This window comes from Dipodomys merriami, unplaced genomic scaffold (assembly GCF_024711535.1).
Source record: "Dipodomys merriami isolate MVZ:Mamm:240054 unplaced genomic scaffold, mDipMer1.0.p SCAF_8, whole genome shotgun sequence".
Taxonomy (NCBI): Eukaryota; Metazoa; Chordata; class Mammalia; order Rodentia; family Heteromyidae; genus Dipodomys; species Dipodomys merriami.
This window is the reverse complement of record NW_027206401.1, coordinates 41643450-41664297: the sequence shown is the minus strand read 5'-3', so window position 1 is coordinate 41664297 and position 20848 is coordinate 41643450. Positions and strand designations below refer to the sequence as shown.

The 20848-nt window shown below is 42.8% G+C and overlaps 1 protein-coding gene and 1 long non-coding RNA gene across 3 annotated transcripts in view; one reads left to right on the top strand and one right to left on the bottom strand.

Annotated features, from left to right (window-relative positions):
* Window positions 1–9394, bottom strand: part of LOC138819178 (uncharacterized) — a 39417-nt gene extending 30023 nt beyond the window's left edge. Inside the window, exons 1-4 of one of the 2 annotated variants that reach the window (XR_011369342.1) lie at window positions 9283–9394; window positions 3408–3528; window positions 3239–3318; window positions 854–945 (exon numbers count right to left, since the gene is read on the bottom strand). This is a non-coding gene — a long non-coding RNA (uncharacterized lncRNA). Of the gene's footprint in view, window positions 1–853; window positions 946–3238; window positions 3529–9282 lie in introns of both variants that reach the window. The other variant, XR_011369341.1, reaches the window with a different exon arrangement.
* Window positions 9395–11771: 2377 nt separating this feature from the next.
* Window positions 11772–14711, top strand: LOC138819025 (sperm motility kinase 4A-like). Its single transcript, XM_070010157.1, has 2 exons — window positions 11772–14313; window positions 14545–14711. The coding sequence occupies exon 1, from the start codon at window positions 12101–12103 to the stop codon at window positions 14258–14260; it is 2160 nt and encodes a 719-aa protein (XP_069866258.1). The 5' UTR covers window positions 11772–12100; the 3' UTR covers window positions 14261–14313; window positions 14545–14711.
* Window positions 14712–20848: the final 6137 nt, after the last annotated feature.

Genomic DNA, 20848 nt, shown 5'->3' with positions numbered 1-20848 from the left:
AATATTTAATGTGAAATCACAAAGTACTTCTATCATAAATATAACCAGCTGTGTTTAGAATTTAAATCTTGATATTTTCAAAATCCCCAAAATTTAAGTGTACTATAGAAACTGATTGCTTCCGAGAGCCATTGCTTGTGGCCAGCCACACACACACACACACACACACACACACACACACACACACACACACACCCTTATAAGTAAAGCCAGTTTTACTTACTCTTATTGCCTTTATTCAACAATGTCTGCTAATTGCCAGTCACAATGTGTGTGTGGGGTGTGTGTGTGTGTGTGTGTGTGTGTGTGTGTGTGTGTGTGTGTGTGTGTGTGTGTGTGTGTGTGTGTGTGCTGGTATTGGGGCTTGAACTCAGGCCCTCACACTCTCCCGTTAGCTTTTTTGCTCAAGGTTGGTGCTCTACCACTTGAGCTTCACCTTCACTACAGGCTGGTTAATTGAAGAGAGAAGTCTCTCAGATTTGTCTGCCCAGGTTTTTTTTCCAGCCGCAATTCTCAGCTTTCAGTCTCTTGAGTAGCAAGGATTATAAAATCTGAAGAGACTTTGCAAAAACTACCCAAATGGCCCAGTTGTTATAAGGCTCATAAAATTTCACCACCTTAGAGTTTACTTTTAGCTTCTATAACTCCATTTTGTTTTTATGACTCCATCTTATAGAGGACTGCACCCCCAACCATGAAACTATTTACTCATAGTTCTACATTTAAAGGTATATGTAGCCTTGTTTCGTTCTGTTCCTAGATAGCAAACCATAGTGCCAGGTTGTGAAAATGATTATGTAATGAGTTATAGAAGTGATCATAGTAGTAGTCATAGTTATAGTTATCAGATTACCTCACTGATGATGGCATACAGCATTGTCTTAGCCCGCTCATGCTTACTTACAATATTGTTTTAGCTTCTGTAACATCATGCTTGGCTTGCACCTGCAGGAAAGAACCATTAGTTACTTCCCTCCCCTGAGTGAGTAAGGGGGGGGGATGGGCTTTCTGCCTTAAAAGAGGCCATGAGACCAGACTGGGGACTGCACATTTTTGGGCACTCCAACTGTCCAGTGTAGTCCTGTGCCCAGTAATACAGACTTTCTTTTGACTGTACTGTTTCTGCGAGGTCTTCCGTGGTGCTCTTTCCCTTCTATAGATGTACAAGTGAATAGGTATTCAACATCATTCCCCATCAAAGAAATACAAATGCAAACTGTTTGGAACAACCCTATTCTCCCAGTCCCCTTTCTTGAAGGACAATGTGTAGCTTTACCACAAATTAATTGCCTGAAGCTGGTAACCACTTGTGGCTGTCAATCACCTGATTGTCAATCATCTGACTGTGAGTCAGCAAAAGGACAATCTCTGGGGTCATTTCCTCATCCGATACTGTCACACCTCTTTCTGGCCCTTTCCTATGCAATCTCTCTTTGCCACTGTGCTACACACTACTCTAGAGTGAAGACTGCAATAAACTCTTTTCGACCTGAAACATATGGTGGTCTCCTTTTGACAACCCTGACAATTTCAAGGCATGTTGTATCAATGCTAGATAGGATACATGTTGAATTCCGTTAGGGACTAAATGGGTTTATCATTTATTCATTCATTGACTCATTTATTCACTCAAAAGAATGTACTGATTGTTTTCTCTATTCCAGAAATAGACCACGTAACTTTCAAAGATAGAAACACCAAGACCTAAAACTTATCTACACAGAGCATTTAGTTTTTTTTTTCTTAAACCTTCACTAAAACATTTTCTCCCACAGGGACAGGCATGAATAACATTCACAGTAGGGCTCTGGAGTGTGGACATCATTTCCAGACCTACAGTGATACAAAGTGTCCTGAAATAGAATCCTCTTGCAGCCTAAAATGCTATCTTAAGACAAAAACATTTGCCCTTCTGTGGACAATGTCTCCTTGTATATCAGGTTGAAAGAACAACATGGTTCTCTTCTTCCATGACCTGTTAAGATTTATTTCCATTGTTTGTCACATTTCATAGTCATCATACTCTTAGACATAAAAATTAGTCATTTTCAAGAGTCAAGTACCAGCTCATGCCTGTAATCCTAAGCTGCTCAGGAGGCTGAGATCTGAGGATCAAGGTGTCCAGCACCTTGTATATGCATTTTTCTAATTTGGGGAGGGGAAGGGAAATAACAAAATGCTGAAATAAGGATACAGGTTGACCCATTGTAACAGCGAGATATACAAGACACTATGTTGAAAACAAACTTTACAACTTTGAGTGGGGAGGGAGGAGTTGGGTAGGTGGAGAGGAAAGGGATGTAGGGGAAAAACAAAGGAGGGGGTAACCATGCTCAATAGGAAATGGACTCATTACCTTGCTCATGTAACTCTGTACAGTATCTTTACAATAAAAAATATATATATTTAAAATAAAGATTCAAAGCCAGTCCATGAGGAAAGTCTAGGAAACTCTTATTTCCAATGAACCAGCAAAAAGCCCAAAGTGGAGCTGTGGCTCAAGTAGGAGAATGCTAAGCATTGAGCAAAAAAGCTCAGGGACAGTTCCCTGGACCTAAGCTCAAGCCTTAGTACCAGCACAAAAAAAATGCAAATATATACAACTCTATAACCTAACTATGATAGGGAGAACCAAAAAAATGTAATACCCTAGGCATGCAAAGACAAGTTCGACAAAATAAACACCATGGAAGCAGGTACTCTAAAGGGATAGGGTGAGGTCAAGGGTAGACAAAGGATAGACAAATAAAGAGAAGATGGGAAGAATGAAGTCAGTAACTGAATGTACATTCTACAATATTAAGAAGGATGAGGGAAAGATTGGGTAGGGGAGGGATGAGTGAGAATGTTAAAAAGGGTGACATTGATCGTGGTGCATCGTATTCATAAACTGTTTTGTTAAATGGCAATTCTCTGTTACAACTACTTAAACACAATATAAATACATTAATGAATTTAAATTAATTTTATGTAGACTGATTTTTAAAAAGTCAAATTTCTTTTCTTTTAGTTTGTTCTTAAAGTATTTTTTTAATTGTGAAAATACCGTACAGAGGGGTTACAATTACATGGGCAAGATGATGAGTACATTTCTTATCAAGCATTGTAGCCTCCTCCTTTGTTTCCCCTTTTCATCCCTTCCCATCTCTCTCCCTCCCCCTACCCCCCCCCACCAAAGTTGTAAAGCTTGTTTTTCAACATAACGAAAAAGTCAAATTTCTTATGCAAATATATCTACCTTTTAAAGTAATTTTATTCCTTGCTAGTTGAGACCCATCACCAAATGGTCTTTTTCAACATCTTGGGTGGATCATTTATCTAATGAAGGAGCAAAAATACAGTTACCAGGTTTCCTTTTCTGTCAAAAAGATTGATCAGTTTTTAAACATTCGTTATCGATGTCTTACACCTTTTCTTCTTCTGTGTTTCAGCTGCAGACTTCTGAAAATATGAAGGTGCTTTCCAGCTTATATTTGGCATGCACAAAAAATACCAGTTTTTTTCTCTCTCTCTCTGATGATTTATAATCTGTAATTTTAGAAACATATAGGGTTTTTTTTACATGTTTTACTTTAATGAGAAATCAGTGCAAATATTTTTCTAAATTTCTTTAGGAAGCAAAATCCCCTGATAAGGTTTCTAGTGTGTGCAAATGGAAATTTTTATTTGAATAATCTATTCAGAACAGTATTTTCTGCTGAAAATTAAGCCAAATTGTCTCATACCTCAAGGAGCATGTGTGGGGATCCACCAGAAAACCTCACTCAGAAGTCTGTGGCCCATGCTCCTGAGAGGAGTAAGTCTGAGTGCTGAGGAGGTTTTATGCTTACTGACTGAATTTGCATGCATAAATCCACTTTTGCGGAAGCCCATTGGCCCTGGACCTTGTAGCTCACTGGAGTCTTTTCCCAAGACTCTATGATCCCTCCCAAAATTTTACTGCACAGTAAATGTACCATTTTAAACAAAAGAACAAAACTTTAAACATATAGAAAGATCAAAGGCTAAAAATGTATATCTTGACTGATTTGGCTCAAATATTGATTGTCCATTTGATTAAGAAAAGTGCATCATGTGATGGGCCAGGGTACAAAGGCAACTGCAAGACACTTGGGCAGATGAGCCCCAAGAAGGTCTCCAGGTGGTAAAGGATAAACACAGACAAAGATTCTTCAAAACATCTGGGAAAGGTGATCTTTAATGGTAATTTGCAAAAGATTCTTTTACTTTACTGATGCTCTGTGGAGGAGTCTGTGCCCAGGTAGTTTGATAAATCAAGGAAAGGTACCACTTTCTAGGCCTTAAAGTCAGCTTCAGGTCAGAGATGACCTTCACTGGATTGGTCCATTTTCTCATACTCTGAGATCAGGCAGCTGTAGATTCAGCCTCTGATGAAGACTGCATCATGACATGGGACCACATACGGAGTGGGGTTTGCTTTCTAACAACTCATCTATTCAGAATAAACTCACTCCAAGACACTAGCACTTAGCCCTTCTGAAGGACATGTCCTGCAATGACCTGATCCCCTCCTACCTCATAAAAATCCTACCTTATACTACCACAATAGGGACAAAGCTTCCAGCACAGGAAACTCAATGATTGCATTGAGCCAGGCATCTTAAATCTAGAAAACCATCTTCAGATTACCTTCCTACCAAGCCAAAACTTCCACCATCTTCTTTGGGCAGGAGAGTGTTGAGAAACAGAGCAGGGACAGATCTATCTATTTGGGGGATCCAATCTCTTCGGGAAGTTCTTAAAACTAAGTAGGAGTTCTAATTACCAGTTAGTCACACTAGCAAAGACACAACCTTTTGCTCATTTCATTTACAGAAGAGTACATTAGGATAGCACTAATCTTTTTCAACTACTCCTGCACATTTAGAAAGCCACAGTCATTTTTTGCCTTACATCTTTTTCACTTCCCCCACATTTGTTCAAAAACTTTAAAGGATAGTCAGCACAGATGTAAATTACTTTAATTCCATTTTCTTCATCAAGTCAACAATGACTCATTATTCTTGGAAATCTTTATTCAGAACTGGCAAAAATTTACAGCTGGTTGGACAGCCAGAGGGCTCTCTCATAATAAGAAATAAAGACTGAATTCTAATGGTAGCAAGCCATATATGGCTTTGAAACAGACATTGCATGAATCTGATTCCAGGAAAATCTGATGCCCTTATTGAGGTTAAAGTGAACCAGAAATGTAATAGTTCAGAACGGTGTATAATTTTAGACTCAGTGTCCTCATTATAGAATAAAAATAGCAATATCTAGGTAATATTATTCTTATTCTGGGCTAAAGCCGAGAAATGTCTGTGTGACTCCAGTTCCTTTAGGAGTCCTTTTGAGAACCAGCTGTCTAGAAAGCCTGAGGTACACAAAGCAATGAATAAATAATTTGTTAAATTCTATGAACTTCTATAACATGTATAAAAATGAACACTGAGGCTGGCATTTTGCAAAAAAAAAAAAAAAAAAAAAAAAAAACAATTCTAACAGATGTTGAGGAAACAGGGTTTTGAGTTCTAGAGGGGAAAATAACTTACGATTTCTCCAGTTCTCTATGATAATAAAGAAAATAAATCAAGACTGCTAGCATATGTCTGAGACAAGCAGAAAAGGTCAGATAAGTTGATGTTAGGCAAAATGAACCCCAAGATAAGGATTCAAATGCTTTTTTCTTTTTTTAAAGCAATCACATTTTACATAATTCTTTATTTATTTTTCTTTTTATTTGTGAAAATACTGTACAGAGAGGTAACAATTACATGGGCAAGATAATGAGTACATTTCTTATCAAGCATTGTAGCCTCCTCCTTTGTTTCCCCTTCCCATCCCTCAAATGATTTTTCTTTCTTGAGATTGTTTCTAACATATTTATAAGGTATTTTTTGTTTCTTTGTATGTCCCTCCCCACGATATAACCCCTGTTTTCACTGTGTTTGATGTTGGTATATTTTGTGGGGGGAAGGGAAAAAACAAATTGTTTAAATAGGGATACAGGTGGACCCACTGCAATAATGAGATGTACAAGACATTATGTGGAAAAACGAACTTTACAACTTTGGCGGGGGGGGGGAGCGTGTGGGGGGAGATGGGAAGGGATGGGAAGGGGAAACAAAGGAGGAGGCTACAATGCTTGATAAGAAATGTACTCATTATCTTGCCCATGTAATTGTAACCCCTCTGTACAGTATTTGCACACAAAAAAAAGATTAAAAAAAGACTGGTAGGTATATTGGATTTCTTCAATATATATTTTATTTTTACTTATTTATCCTGCCAAATTGAGAGTAATAGAATGAAATTATTTGCATATGCAAATAATACTCTCCAAACCCAGGGAAAAGCAAAATTCAAACTGTCTTCTTCAAATTATTGGCAATGTACTCTCTCTCCTAGCTGACAGTGGGGAAAAAATATTTTCAGAAAACAAAGGATAACTAAGCTTTCTGGTCTACCTTCACCTTGTAACCAAAGTTGTTTCTGAAACTGATATTCAGTTCCTTTGTCTCTTGGATGTTTTACAGAGGCTATAATGTAACCGAAGCCAACTTTTCTCCAATCCCCACATCCCAAATCTTAAATTAAAATAGCAGACGATATAGGGGGCTACTCTTTGTTTTTCATAATGCATAATTGTTTAGAGAGGGCACTGTATAGCCTCCAGTCATAATCATCTGGGAAGGAAAAAAGCCAGAGGAAACCCCCACGTAATACCTAGCCACTCAAAACTTTCTCAGTCAAAACTGTTGTATTGGGGCATACATTTGCCAGAATCTTAGCACTCAAGAGTGCAACAAAAAATCAATAGAATCAGATAATGATGGTTGAGATGAAACTGAGTGAAAGTAATATGTTGAGGGCCAACTATGTTAAATGTGTACTTGTGCTTTAATTATAACTTAATTATAATTTCATGTGGAATATGCACCAGCAACACAGATAAATTTCCATAACATGATAGAGTGATCTTTGTCCAAAGATGCTAAAGGCTAAATTTCCTTCTAACTCAAAGAAAATCTTTCACCACCCCTTCCTTGTACTCAGGCTTTCACCCCTTACTATCACCATGGCAACCAAAATGTCATAAGAAACATAAGATACTGTTCAAGGAAGAGAGAGCTTTTGGTACCTGATCTTTAGGAATTTCATTTGGGGGTAGAACTTCCTTCTCAGAGCTTGAGATGCCTGAGGCATAAAAGTCTAATTCATCAGTAATTGAAAACCCATATCAACATGCTATCATCAAGAATACCACAAAAACCCTGTGTGTGTACCTCAAATGTCAACACTGATTTATCAAAGATGAGGCATAAATAGCAAATCAAGAGTCTGGAGAATATTGGCCAGCAAAGATAGTCTAGGTCCTTGCCAGAAGACAGAAGGTATTTGGGGTGGGGGGAGAAGTATATAACAAACTATTGAGCAAGATTTGAATAAAATGACCAGTCATGTTCATATCCCCTGTCTTACTTCTGAGCCTTCAACATATGTCTCCAATATATTCAAGGAAAATTTCATGGCAGATTCCTGTCACTCCTGAACATCCATTTGAAATTCCTTGCTGTAGGAATCTTCTCCCTATTGATTTTATTTACTTTTATTTACTTGAAACCTCAAAGTGCAAAAGATTCTTGCTTTTTGGGTACTTTGCATCACAGAGTTGTAATGGGAGTGAGACTGAGCATCACCACTGTGGTCCAGCTTAGGATTGTGGAGGGGAACCACATCTAGGACCGCTTCTCCCAGCTCGGGAAGGGAAATTCATGAGAGCCTTTATCTCCAATTAACTACCCAAAAGTTGCAAGCAGAGGTGTCACTCAAGTGGCAGACCTCTAACCTTGAGCACAAAAGCTCAAGTGAGAGGTTTACTTCATCTTTTCCTATTTGGATCCCCTTTATGTTTGCATCTTGTCTTACTGCTCTAGCTAAGCATTCTATGCTAAGTTGAAGAGGAATGGAAAGAGTCAAATCCTGTCTCATTCCTGAATTTAGAGGAAATGGTTTTAGCTTTTCACCATAATGCTAGCTGTACGTTTGTCATACACAGCCTTTATTATATCTCCAGAACTTTCATCATAAAGGGGTGCTGGATCTTGTCAAATGTTTTTTTCTGTGTCTATTGAGATAATCATGTGGTGCTTATCCTTGCTCTCATTGATGAATGAATTGATTTGAGTTTACTGAACCAGCTTTGCATCCCTGAAATGAACCCTGTTTGAACAAAGTGTATGATTTTTTTTGAGGAATTGAGGAACTAAATGTACATATGACCATATAAGATGATGCTAAGTAAAATGAACCCCAAAATATGGACACAGAGTTTTTTCTTTGTAGTTGTTTTTAACGGACTATGTGATTTTCTGTTCTTCTTCCCGCTATGGTATTTCCCCTGTTGTCAGTGTCTTGGATTTTGGTACCTTCCATCTTGTGTGTGTGTATATATATATTATATAATTTGGGGAGGGGAAAGGGAATAACAAAATGTTGATATAAGGACAAGGATGAACCATTACAACAATAAGACTCACAAGACACTATGTTGTAGATGAACTTGACATCTTGGGGGGGAGGAGTTGAGATGGGGAGGGAAGGCATAGTAGGTGAGAAAACACAGGAAGGTGTAACAGTGCTCCATAGGAAATGAACTCATTACCTTACACTGTAACCCCTCTGTACAGTATCTTTACATGAGTGTATGTATATATATGAAAAAAGAATAAAAATGAAAACCGCCTAAACATTAAAAAAAATGTTGGGATGAATAGCCAAAGAGACAAGAGACAAAGTTCCAGGGCGCAGGTCTGAGATGTTACAGAGGTTAAAGTAGCATCTAATGGGACGTTTCAGGGGAAAAAATGCTGCAGGTCTTAGGCTGCCAGGATTAGAGGTGTGTACACTTGGGCTGGTGACATGTGTACCTAAGGGACAGACCCCCCCCAGGACAGGCAAGGACACCAGAGCTGGTGGCTTGTGGGCACACATTGCCAGGCTCAAGGACCTCACCCCAAGCCCCAAAGGTCTATTCTAAGTAAGGGTCCTATCTGAACTAGGGATACTCCCTTTAGCCTCTACAAGGACAAAACCACTTCCACTCAACTATGTTAGTAAGGCCTGTCCTGAAGATTTGTGAGCTACAGCCAGTCAGAACCCACACAGACCTAGCCAAGCCCCATTCCTACAGTCTCTTCTCTCTACCTGAGGACCCTGCTCCACACAGGAGAGACAGACACTAGCAGCACCCACAAAGATGAAGCCACATCCTCTCACCAGAGCTGCCTTCTCCCTGTGCTCTCTTCTCAGTCCAGACACTGCATCATATTCACAGTGGAGATGATCTCAACATCAAAGCGGTTTGTCAGGTAGCCTCAGCTGGACTTGATGTGACTCGCAGGAGGGGTTCTTTTCAGTTAACTGACATTCCAAGATCCTTCGGTTGGTGTGACTTGGAGAGACAGAGGAGGATCACAGAGGGCTGTGGTCATGTGTCTTAGCACTCAATGTGCTCATCTTTAAATCAGTGTCAGCTCCTCGTTCTGCCTTCCTCATGGGGAAGGTGGAAACCAGGATTTAAAAAAGCATTTCAGGATGAGGTGTGGGCAGGGGCTGGTCAAGGTCTGTTTCATGTTTCAGGAGCTAGGTTTCATCCTTATGAATGAAGTTATTAGCTTCCAACTGAATGCAATTGATGTCTTAATACACTACTGTTTATGGTTTCGGTTGGTGAGTTGCTTTTTTATTTAGCAAAGAAAAAGAGGCTCATTTTGCTGAAACATTCCTTACTATAACTCTGCCAGAGGGACCTCCCTTCTTCATACCTCTAAGAAAAAGCTCAAAGCAACCTGGAATTCACCATGAGAATCCCATTTGTTTTTGTCAGGGCAGATCAATAGGTAAAAATAAATTCCTCAGTCTGTCTGAAAGCATTGTCATTATTCATTTCTGAAGGACCCATATGCTGGTCACCCTACTGTTGACTAGATTTGGGGCTTGGTAATTAGTGTGTTTAAGGCTGAATTTATTGAGCTACATACATCTCTCTCTCTCTCTGAGCTCCCTTGGATTTTTTTTGAGGGGGTGTCATTGCTCTTGACCTCAGAGCCAGAGCTCTCTCTTAGAGCAGTTTGCTCAAGGCCAGCAGTCTTCCACTCTGAGCCACAGTGACACTTCTGGTTCTCAGGTGGCAAACTGGATATATGAGTCCGGTGGCGTTTCCTGCCTATGCTGCCTGGAACAGCAATTGTCAGCTGGTCGGCTTAATAACTTGCTAGGATTATAGGCTTGAGCTAAAAAAATAGAATGGAAGAAAGACAGCCTCCTCAATAAACGGTGCTGGCTGGCAAAATTGGTAAATACCTGTAGAAAACTAAAGCTAGGTCCCTATGTATCACCCTGCACCAGAATCAACTCCAAATGGATCAAAGACCTTGGAGTCAAAGCAGATACTCTGAAAACATTACAGATGGAATAGGAGAAACCCTAGGTCTCCTTGGCACAGGCCAAAATTTTCTCAATAGAGACCCAGAAACACAACCAATCAAAGAAAGGTTGGACAAATGGGATTGCATGAAGCTGCAGAGCTTCTGCATGGCAAAGGACATAGCTAGCAAGATCAATAGAAAGCCTATGGATTGGGAGAAGATCTTCACTAGCCATACAACGGACAAGGGTCTCATACCTAAAATATACTTGGAACTCAAAAAATTAAATCCCCCAACAAAAAATCCTCAAAGAATCAACTGCCCAATAAATAAGTGGGCTAAAGACCTAAAGAGAAACTTCTCTGAAGAGGAAATAAGAATGGCCAAGAGATATGTGAAGAAATGCTCAACCTGTCTAGCCATAAAAGAAATGCAAATCAAAACAACATTGAGATTCCACCTGACCCCAGTTACAATGGCTATAATCAAGAAATCTAGTAACAGATGGTGGAGGGGATGTGGCCAGGAGGGAACCCTACTGCATTGTTGGTGAGAGTGTAAACATGTTCAACTACTTTGGAAAGTAGTATGGAGGTTCCTCAAAAGACTCCACATAGAGCTCCCCTATGACTTACTTGCTTTTGTTGCAGGCAGAGCCGAATCCCATCCTAGTTTTCACTTCAGCTTAGCTGGGAGGGAGAGGCATACCCCATTTGCTGGCTTCTTCCCTTGCCATGAGCTCTCATGGACTATTTTGCCCAGGCTGGCTTCCAACTCCAATCTTCCCAAGTCTAACCCTACAAGCAGCTAGAATGATAGATATGAGCACCCACACTCTGATGAGATTGCAATGGACAGAAATATTCTATATCAATCTATATAACCAACTAAGAAACTTGTACTGCACTCAAATTATAATGAACTCAAAGTGTCTTGTAAGTATAAGGCTAAGGCCTGCCATCCTAGCTAAGCAGGAGGCTCATATGTGAGGATGCCAATACAAAGGCAACCTGGACTGGAAATCCCTGAGCCCATAATCTCTCAAGAACCACCAAGAAGATACAATTTGGGTTGTGGCTCAACTAGTAGAGCACCAACTTTGTAAAAGCTAAGGGACAGTGCCCAGGCCCTGAGTGCAAGGCCAGTCCAGGAACACACCTCTAAAAGTATCCTCTAGCCCAGTAACTTGGTGGCTCTGACATCACAGACATCATTGTAAGGTAACGACAACCATGCCTGTATATATATTGTGTGGTGACAGGTGAACTTTCGTAGGTAGTGGGAGGGTTGGAGTTTAGCGGATTGATCATATTGATTATTGCTTGTGTGTGGATTTGGTTTCTTGACTTGGCTTGGATTTTCAGGATTGTGTTTTTGGATTGTGATTAGGCTTTGACTTTTGGACTTGATTGTTTTCTATTAGGTATCAGTAGCATTTAGGCTTTTTGTTCATTATTCCTTCCTTCTATATTTACATATTAGATTTTGTTTAGTGATATAGTTAGCACATTTTATCATTCATTGTACATTTACATTTATTATAGTGATCAGAGGCTTTGTTCATATCATCATATATATCACATATATCATATATATATATATGATATATATTTTGGGGGATTTCATTTATTTTCTCCCTAGACAGCATCGCTAGGGTGCTGTGTAGGATGATTACGAAGCGTAGACAGGCAAGGGCCCTGCTGGGCCTTGAGGCCAGTTCCTCCTCCGAGGAGCTCCTTAGGGCTCACTACCAGGTGCTGAAGACCCTCCGTGAGGGGGGCTTTGCTCCTGTCAAGTTGGCCAAGCACCTGCTCACAGGCACCCTCGTGGCTATAAAGGTGCTTGACAAGTTGGACAGCCTCTACTTCACAGAGGAATTGCAAATTTTCAAACTTGTAGAGCACCCGCACATAGTGAAGCTCTATGAAGTGGTGGAAACAATGGAGCGGCTGTACGTAGTGATGGAGTACATGGATGGAGGAGACCTAGTGGACCACGTGCAAAAGGTGGGCAGGTTGGAGGAGGAGGAAGAGGCCAGGACTCTGTTTGAACAGATCCTGAGGGCGGTCAAATACTGCCATGACAATGGAATTGCTCATAGAGATATAAAACCAGAAAACGTCCTGCTGAATAGCACAGGAACAGCCAAGTTATGTGACTTTGGGTCAAGTACTCGATTTCTGCCCGGGCAGGACCTTGATGGGGAGTGTGGCACTATGGCCTACTGGGCCCCTGAGTTGTTCAAGCAGCGTAGATACCAGGGCCCCAAGGTGGATGTCTGGGCCCTGGGGATATTACTTTATTTTATGGTGATGGGCAACGTGCCCTATAAAGGAAGATCATGGACTATTCTGCGAATTCAAGTTTTACAAGGAAAATTCAACTTAAGAAAATCCTGTTCTCCTGAACTCCGAGGATTGCTCATGTATCTTATGAGGGAGAATCCTAAGAAGAGGCCAACCATCAGGCAAGTACTACGCCACCCCTGGCTAAAGCAAACACCAACATCACCAGCAGCCTCACCGATCCCTAGCCAGCATCATCTGACCCAGCCGGACCCTAGAATCATTCACATCATGGTCTCGTATATGGGCTTCAATAGGAGGCTGGTGTGGGCAGCCCTCTTGCGCAGAAAATTTAACAAGGAAAGGGCCACTTACTGTATGCTCGAGGAGCAACAAGATCAGGCGAAAGATGTGGTGAGGAGCCCAGTTCCCGGGTCTCCGCTTTGCCCCACGCCTATGCAGCAGTCCTCAAAAATATCATTAAAGACAGCCAACGAGCCTGGGTACCACGGGGCTGCCTGCCCGCTTGCTGAGCAGCAGCAGGAGTGTGGCAGGAAAGGCAGCAAATCAGTGTGCCTCCACTGTCTCCTCTGGAGACTCAGCACAATTGAAACAAGGAGGGAGACTGAGGGCAGCACGCCAAGCCCTGCTCCAGAAGTTGCAGCAACTACATTCCCCAAGGACCAACCGACTCAGCTGATGTCCCCAGCCCCTGAGCAGGAGAGGCAGGTGGGCAGCAGGGCTGATTCCCTTCCCCAGATACTGTATGACACGTGGACAAGGAGTAAAAAAGGGGAGAAGGGTCTCAGCTCGGCTGCCCCAGGCCCAGAAGGGTCAATTCCGAAGGACCCAGGGGACACAGTGGACAGCAGTAAGCTGCCTTCAATAACATGGGTAATAGAAATATCCAACTGGGGCCCAGAGGCAGAGGGGGAGGGCAGCACCCCTCTCACCCATCATCCTGCAGAAGCACCAGCAGCAGAAATGGCCCCCAGGGGCCCAAAGGCACAGAGGGAGGGCAGCACCCCTCTCCCACCTCATCCTGCAGAAACACCAGCAGCAGAAATGGCTACCCAGGGCCCAGAGGCAGAGGGGGAGGGCAGCACCCCTCCCCCCCCTTGTCCTGCAGAAGCACCAGCAGCAGAAAGGGCCCCCAGGGGCCCAAAGGCACAGAGGGAGGGCAGCACCCCTCCCCCCCCTCGTCCTGCAGAAACACCAGCAGCAGAAATGGCTACCCAGGGCCCAGAGGCAGAGGGGGAGGGCAGCACCCCTCCAGCCCCTTGTGCTGCAGAAGCACCAGCAGCAGAAAGGGCCCCCAGGGGCCCAAAGGCACAGAGGGAGGGCAGCACCCCTACCCTCCCTCGTCCTGCAGAAACACCAGCAGCAGAAATGGCTACCCAGGGCCCAGAGTCAGAGGGGGAGGGCAGCATCTCTTCTATCCCAGGTCCTGCAGCCAATAGAAGAGCCAATATCTGGCAGCGACTCAAGAAAAATACTATGAATTGTTTCTCGATATTGTGTTACTGCTGCCTGTATCGCTAGGACAGCCCCAACCAAAACTTGTGGAAGTGCAGAACATCTCCACTTGTAAACAAGTAGGTGGTCACTGAGCTCTGCTCTGTGTTTTATTGATGCTCTAAGGAAATCTTTTTAGCTCATCTAGGAGTGGGGTGGGGAGGTTAAAAAAAATGAGGGTGCCGGGGGAGGGGGGAAGGTGGGATGTAGGGGTGTGTAAAGGGATAAAGTTTCAGAAGGAAGGGATGGGAACAACACTGTCAAGTGCTGGCCTGTGCGATTCAGTCCCTGAGTTTCCTTTCGTCCTGCAGCTCAAGTGGACAGGCACAAAATCCATCACCATGGTACTTGCCTTGAAGACAAGACATGAACAACATGCCTGCAGACAAACTTCCCTCTGTTGCTACCTCCAGCAATGCTGACATACTTCACAGACTTCTTCACAGACTACTTTGTCCTATATTGGATACACTTTCTAAGTCATGATCACATATATTCTGTTTTTGATCGCATATATTCTGAGTTTGTGTCCTTCATTTTCACCATTTTCGCCTTCTTACCTGTAGTCCCAGCTATTGAGAGGGCTGAGTTCTAAATGTTTTTTTTTTGTGTGAAAATACTGTACAGAGAGGTCACAGTTACATTTTTAAAATAAGTTTTTATTGTGAAAATGTCCCAACCCACAGGACTTCAACGAGGGCAATGAACCTAAGCGAGAAGGAATGAAGGGACAAGAGACACGAAGAATGACAGCAAGACAAGGATTCTGATCAAGCTGCCCATTTTTATTTTTCACACAAGGGTATTTATATGCTTGGAATAAGGAAGCTTTTTCATTGGCCGTTAAGGAAGCTTTTTTGGCCGAAGCAGCTGTAGGGTGCTTGCTTAGGGCAAGGTGAAAAGGTGGTCGTTACTTAGGGCAGGGTGAGAAGGTGAAACAGCCTCAAGATGTTCCAGTGAGATAGTTGGCTCCCAACATGAAAATACTGGACTAAAAATACTGGACAGAGGAGTCAGTTACATGAGCAAGGTACCATACTGGATAGAGGAGTCAGTTACATGAGCAAGGTAATGAGTACATTTCTCATCCAGCATTGGTTGCCTCCTCCTTTGTCCTTCCCCTACCATCCCATCCCTCCCACCTCCTCAACTACACCCCCCTGCACCCCTACCCCAGCCTAAATTGTAAAGTTCATTTTTTGACATGCGTCTTGTACATCTCATTGTTTCAATGGAAAACAATCTGTATCCCTACATAAACATGTTTTCCCTTCCCCTCCACAAATTATACCAACATCAAATACAGAGAAAACAGGGGTTATACCACAAGGGAGGGACATACAAAGCAAAAAAACAACACACATTGTACCTTATAAATACTTTAGAAACAATAGCAAGGAAGAAAAAAAAGCATTTAGGGACACAAATGGGGTTCATTTCGCTTAACATCAACTTATCTGACCTTTTCTGCTTGTCCCAGACATATACTAGTTATTACAAATAAGATATTACAAATAAGAGAGAAACAGAAACCATGGGACCTATGTTTCTTTGGGCCTGGCTTACTTCACTTAACCAATTTTCTCCAATTTTCTCCATTTCCTAACTAATGGAGGCATAGAATTCCACATTTTCTTGATCCATTCATCTACTGAGGAGCATCTGGGTTGGTTCCATATCTTAGCTATTGTAAATAATGCTGCAATAAACATAGTCGTGCTGGTAGCTTTAGTGTGGTCTTGTTTGTGAACATTTGGGTAAATGCCCAAAAGTGGGATTGCTGGGTCATAGGGGAGCTCTATGTGGAGTCTTTTGAGGTTTTACAAGTTTACACTCCCACCAAAAATGTAGTAGGGTTTTCTTCTGAGTTCTTATAGGATTGACTTTCCAAGGGAACCAGCCCACAAGTACTTTCTCCAGGAAGGAGGGAGGGAGATCAAGCAGTAGATGGTTAACCTAATAAGCACAGCAAGTGCAAAATCCTGAGTTCTAGGAAAGGACAAAGGGAGTCCATCTCCATCAGCAGCAAGCAATTAACTGTGTTTCTCCAAAAGAGGAGCTGTCTTCAGAATAGAAATACAGCTCCCCACTCTTGTTCTGTTTTATGGTTTGTTTGTTTTGTTTTTGTTTTGTGCAAGTCCTGGAGCTTGGATTCAGGGCTTGTTTTCTAAAGGCTAGTGCTCTACTGTACAAGAGTCATGGCTCCACTTCTGGCTTTATTGGTGGTTATTTCCAGATAAAAGTCTGCCACCATGCTGACTTAGAACCAGTATCCTCAGATCTTAGCTTCCTGAGTAGTTGGATTACAAGTGTGAGCTACCAGCACCCAGCTCTGTTTGTCCAAAAGGACAAAGAGGCTATGAGGTAGACATGGGTATCTAACTCTGCCTGGAAACCTGCAATCCCATGGTAAACTCCAGTAACAGGAAGAGGGGCCAGCCCCGGTCCAGCAGCAGCACGAACAGGCTCCCAAGGGCAAGGGGATTGATGTAGACTGAGAGAAGACTGAAGGCACAACTCTGTACATTCCAGCAAAAGCCTCAGCTATATACACTTTCTCTTTAATGCTCATGTAACAGTGTTCTAGGACCTTTACTGAGATACACTTTGAGGCCTATTTGCATTTTGACTGAGTGACTGAACTTCAGTGATAATAGTGAAAATCAAACTTATCCCTCTTAAGGTAGTTAAAAAATTATACCTGCAAGCATGCAGTTAAGATAACAATGCTATGTTCACTGGATCATGATAAAATGACATAGATGTAAAGCTCTTCTAGAATATCAAACCAAGTAACAAGAAACTGGTGTGGTGGCTCATGCCTATAATCCTACCAACATAGGAGGCTAAGATAGGAGGATTTTAGTTTGAGGCCAATCTGGGCCAGTCTCAACAGAAAAAGCTAGGCATGGCACACACCTGTCAAACCAGCTAAAGCAGAAAGAATAAATAAGAAGATTGTGGTCCTGTCTAGACTTACACCCAAAAATTGTGGAATCCTTTGTCAAAGATAACAAGAGCAAAAACAGGACTGAGGTAGAACCCTTCAAGAGGTAAAACCTAGGCAGGGCACTGGTGGCTCACCCCTGTTATCCTAGCTACTTGGAGGCTGAGATCTGAGAATCAGGGTTCAAAGTAAGCCCAGGCTAGTAAGGCCTTGAGACTCTTATCTCCAATAAACCACTAGAAAACCAAAGTAGCCTGTGGCTCAAGTACTTGCCTTGGGCTGAAGAGCTGAGGGACAGTGTCCAGGCCCAGAGTTCAAGCCCATGACTGACAAAAAAGGAAAAGAAAAAGAAATAGAATGAGAGAGAGAGAGAGAGAGAGAGAGAGAGAGAGAGAGAGAGAGAGAGAGAAAGGAAAGAAAGAGGCAGAGACAAAAAAGAAAAGAGGTACAAACTTCCTAGCAAGCATAAATCCCTAAGTTCAAACTCCAGCACTGCAAAAACAATGAAACAAAACAAAACAAAACAAAAAACAAGAAAACTATTAGAATCTCCTATTTCTGGGATCATGTCCTCTAGTTGGGTGAAGATAAAATGCAAAGACTTGGGAAGGAGGGAAGACTTGGGGAGGTGGGGAAGGAAGGGATTCTAGGAGAAAAACAAAGGAGGGAGTAACAATTTTGCTTGAAGAAATGTACTTTTAGAATGATGTTAAGTGAAATGAACCCCAAAATATGGATGAGGTTTCTCTTTCTTGTTAACATACTATGTGATTTTCTTTTCTTTCTTTTGTATGTTCTTCCCCCTATGGTATATCCCCTGTTGTCACTGTGTTGGATTTGGTACCCTGCATCTTGCATATACATTTACCTAATTTCGGGAGGGAAAGGGAATTAACAAAATGCTGAAATAAGGATGCAGGTTGACCCATTGTAACAATGAGATGTACAAGACACTATATTGAAAATGAACTTTACAACTTCAGAAGGGGGTAGGAGGACTCAGGGAGGTAGGGAGGGAAGGGATGGTAGGGGAAATACAAAGGAGGGGGTAACAATGCTCCATAGGAAATGTACTCATTACCTTACTCACATAACTGTAATCCTTCTGGACACTATCTTTACAATAAAATATATTTATATTAAAAAAGAAAAAAAATGAAAAGCACACAAACGTAAAAAAAAAAAAAAGTGTTGGTGGAGATAGCCTAGGAATACCAAGCAGCGAAGTTGCAAGGCGCAGGTCTGAGATGTAATAACTCCATAATAGGGCCCTGATAGTCAGTGGGGCCCAATAGTCAGCTTGGCCCCATGGTCCAGCCTGCTGGAGGGGGCGGGGCATCAAGAGATGGACTGCCTGTTGGGATTGGAGAAGGGGCAGCATGGGGGAGAAGCATGAATGCTGGTTTGAAACTATTAGTGTGGGAGAGGGCGCAGCCTCTCTGGGTATATATAAGCTGTGTGCTTGGAGGCTGGGTGTATGTGGGGAGGGGGGAAGTCCAGACTCCTGAAGAGGGGAGGTTAGGAGGAGGTTAGGGGAAAACAGTAGACAGTCCAGAGGGAGGAGAGAGAAATAAGGAGGAGACTGGGAGTCCTGAGGAGGGGCGAGGTTAGAAGAACCATTAGGAGAAAACCTTTAGTTAGTTAGTATGGAGTTGACGCGGAGGAAGGGGAAGAGTAGGAGTGGGGGAGAGATGGCAGGAGGGCAGCTTACTGCTGTCCACTGTGTCCCCTGGGTTCTTTGGGCTTGACCCTTCTGGGCCTGGGGCACCAACCTGATACCGCTGGTTCCTTTTTTACTCCTTACCCACGTATTATATAATAGGTGTGGAGCGAATCAACCCTGCTGCCCACCTGCCTCTCCTGCTCAGGGGCTCGGTACATCAGCTGAGTGGGCTGGCCCTTGGGGAGTGTAGTTGCTGCTCCTTCTGGAGCAGAGCGTGGCATGCTGACCTCAGTCTCCCTCTGAGTGTCTCCAGAGGAGGCACGGGAGGCACACTGACTTGCTGCCTTTCCTGCTACACTCCTGCTGCTGCTGCTCAGCAGGCAGGCAGGCAGCCTCCTGGTGCCCAGGCTCCCTGGCTCTCTTCAAGGACATGTTTTGGGACTGCTGTGCAGCACGTGAAGGGCACGGCGGAGACCCGGGAAGTGGGCTCCTCACATCTTTGGCCTGATCTTGTTACTCCTCAAGCATACAGGAAGTGGCTCTCTCTTTATTGAACTTTCTCTGCCCAAGTGGGCTGCCCGCACCACCCTCCTGTTAAAGCACATGTACGAGGCTACGATGTGAATGGTCGCAGGTTCAGATGATGCCAGCTGGGGCTTGGTGAGGCTGCTGGTGATGTTGGTGTTTGCTTTAGCCAGGGCTGGCTTAGTACTTGCCTGAAGGTTGACCTCGTCTTTGGGTTACCCATCTTCAGATATATAAGCATTCCTTGGAGGGGAAAAGGATTTTCATGTTTTAAATTTGCCTTCTAAACCTGAATTCTCAGCACAGTCCATGAGCTCCCTTTAGAGGGCACCTTGTGCATGACTATAAAATAGAGAAACACAAGTCAATTTCAGTCAAATCAGGGACCTAGTAAGAAAACTCACCAAAGAGATGAAGCCTTTAGACAGCCAAAGTTATACAAATTGGGAGAGCCAGGCACCAGTGGCTCATGCTTGTAATGCTAGGCTGAGACATGAGGAAGGCAGTTGTTTCCAGCCAGCCTGGGCAGGAAATACTGAGAATCTGATCCCCAGTTGATCAGCAAGAAGCAGTAGTAGACCTGTAGTTCAAGTGGTAGAGTGAGCTCTGAGCAGAAAAAGCTCAAGGACAGGACCTAGGTCCTGTGTGTGCCCTAGGACCATATGCCATGGGAACAGAAATAAAATTGAAGAAAGAAAGAAGACACCAGAAGGTGGAAACAGCTCCCATAGTTCTAGTTTGACAGAATTAACATTAGGAAAAGCCCAAAGACAATCTACTAATTCTATGGGATACACAAAAGATACCGGTGTTATTCTTCTTAGAGAATACAGCCCTTAAATCATAGAAGCCGAGGTGCAGAGAAGAATCACCCATGACCCAACTGTATCCTGAGCTCACCAGGCCCAAGCCAGAGGCAGGCTCTGCAGGTCTGAGGTCACCTTGCTTATGCTTACTGCTGGGGTCACACCAGCACAGGGAATCTGTTACATAATTGCTTTCATCTGCATTTTTAACCTTCCTTGCCAACTACTGCAAGCTTCCCTTCATTTGTGCTTTCTGAATAGTTTCCCTTTCATCCTCTCAGCATGTGTCTTGGTGAAATATGTCCTCCATTTGGGACAACTTTCTAAGACCCTTCTTTTGAAATACTCAGAATTGGCTGAGAAGGTAGCTCTGTGGCATCATATTTTCCTTTTGCTTCTGCCTGGAGTGGGGCATGACCTTAGAATCTTGTGCTTTCTCTTGGCTTTGGTTGCTCAATGCCATGTATCATTGGAACCACATCCCCAGTTCCAGTCATTTTACAGAAGATTGGAGATAGGAGTGTTCAAACTTTCCTGCTTGCTTTGCCTTTGAACCTCAATGCTCAGATCTATCTCACAAGGAGCTAGATTTTTTTTTAATTTAATTTAATTTTATTTGTGAACATACTGTACAGAGAAGTTACAATTACATGGGCAGCATTGCAGCCTCCTCC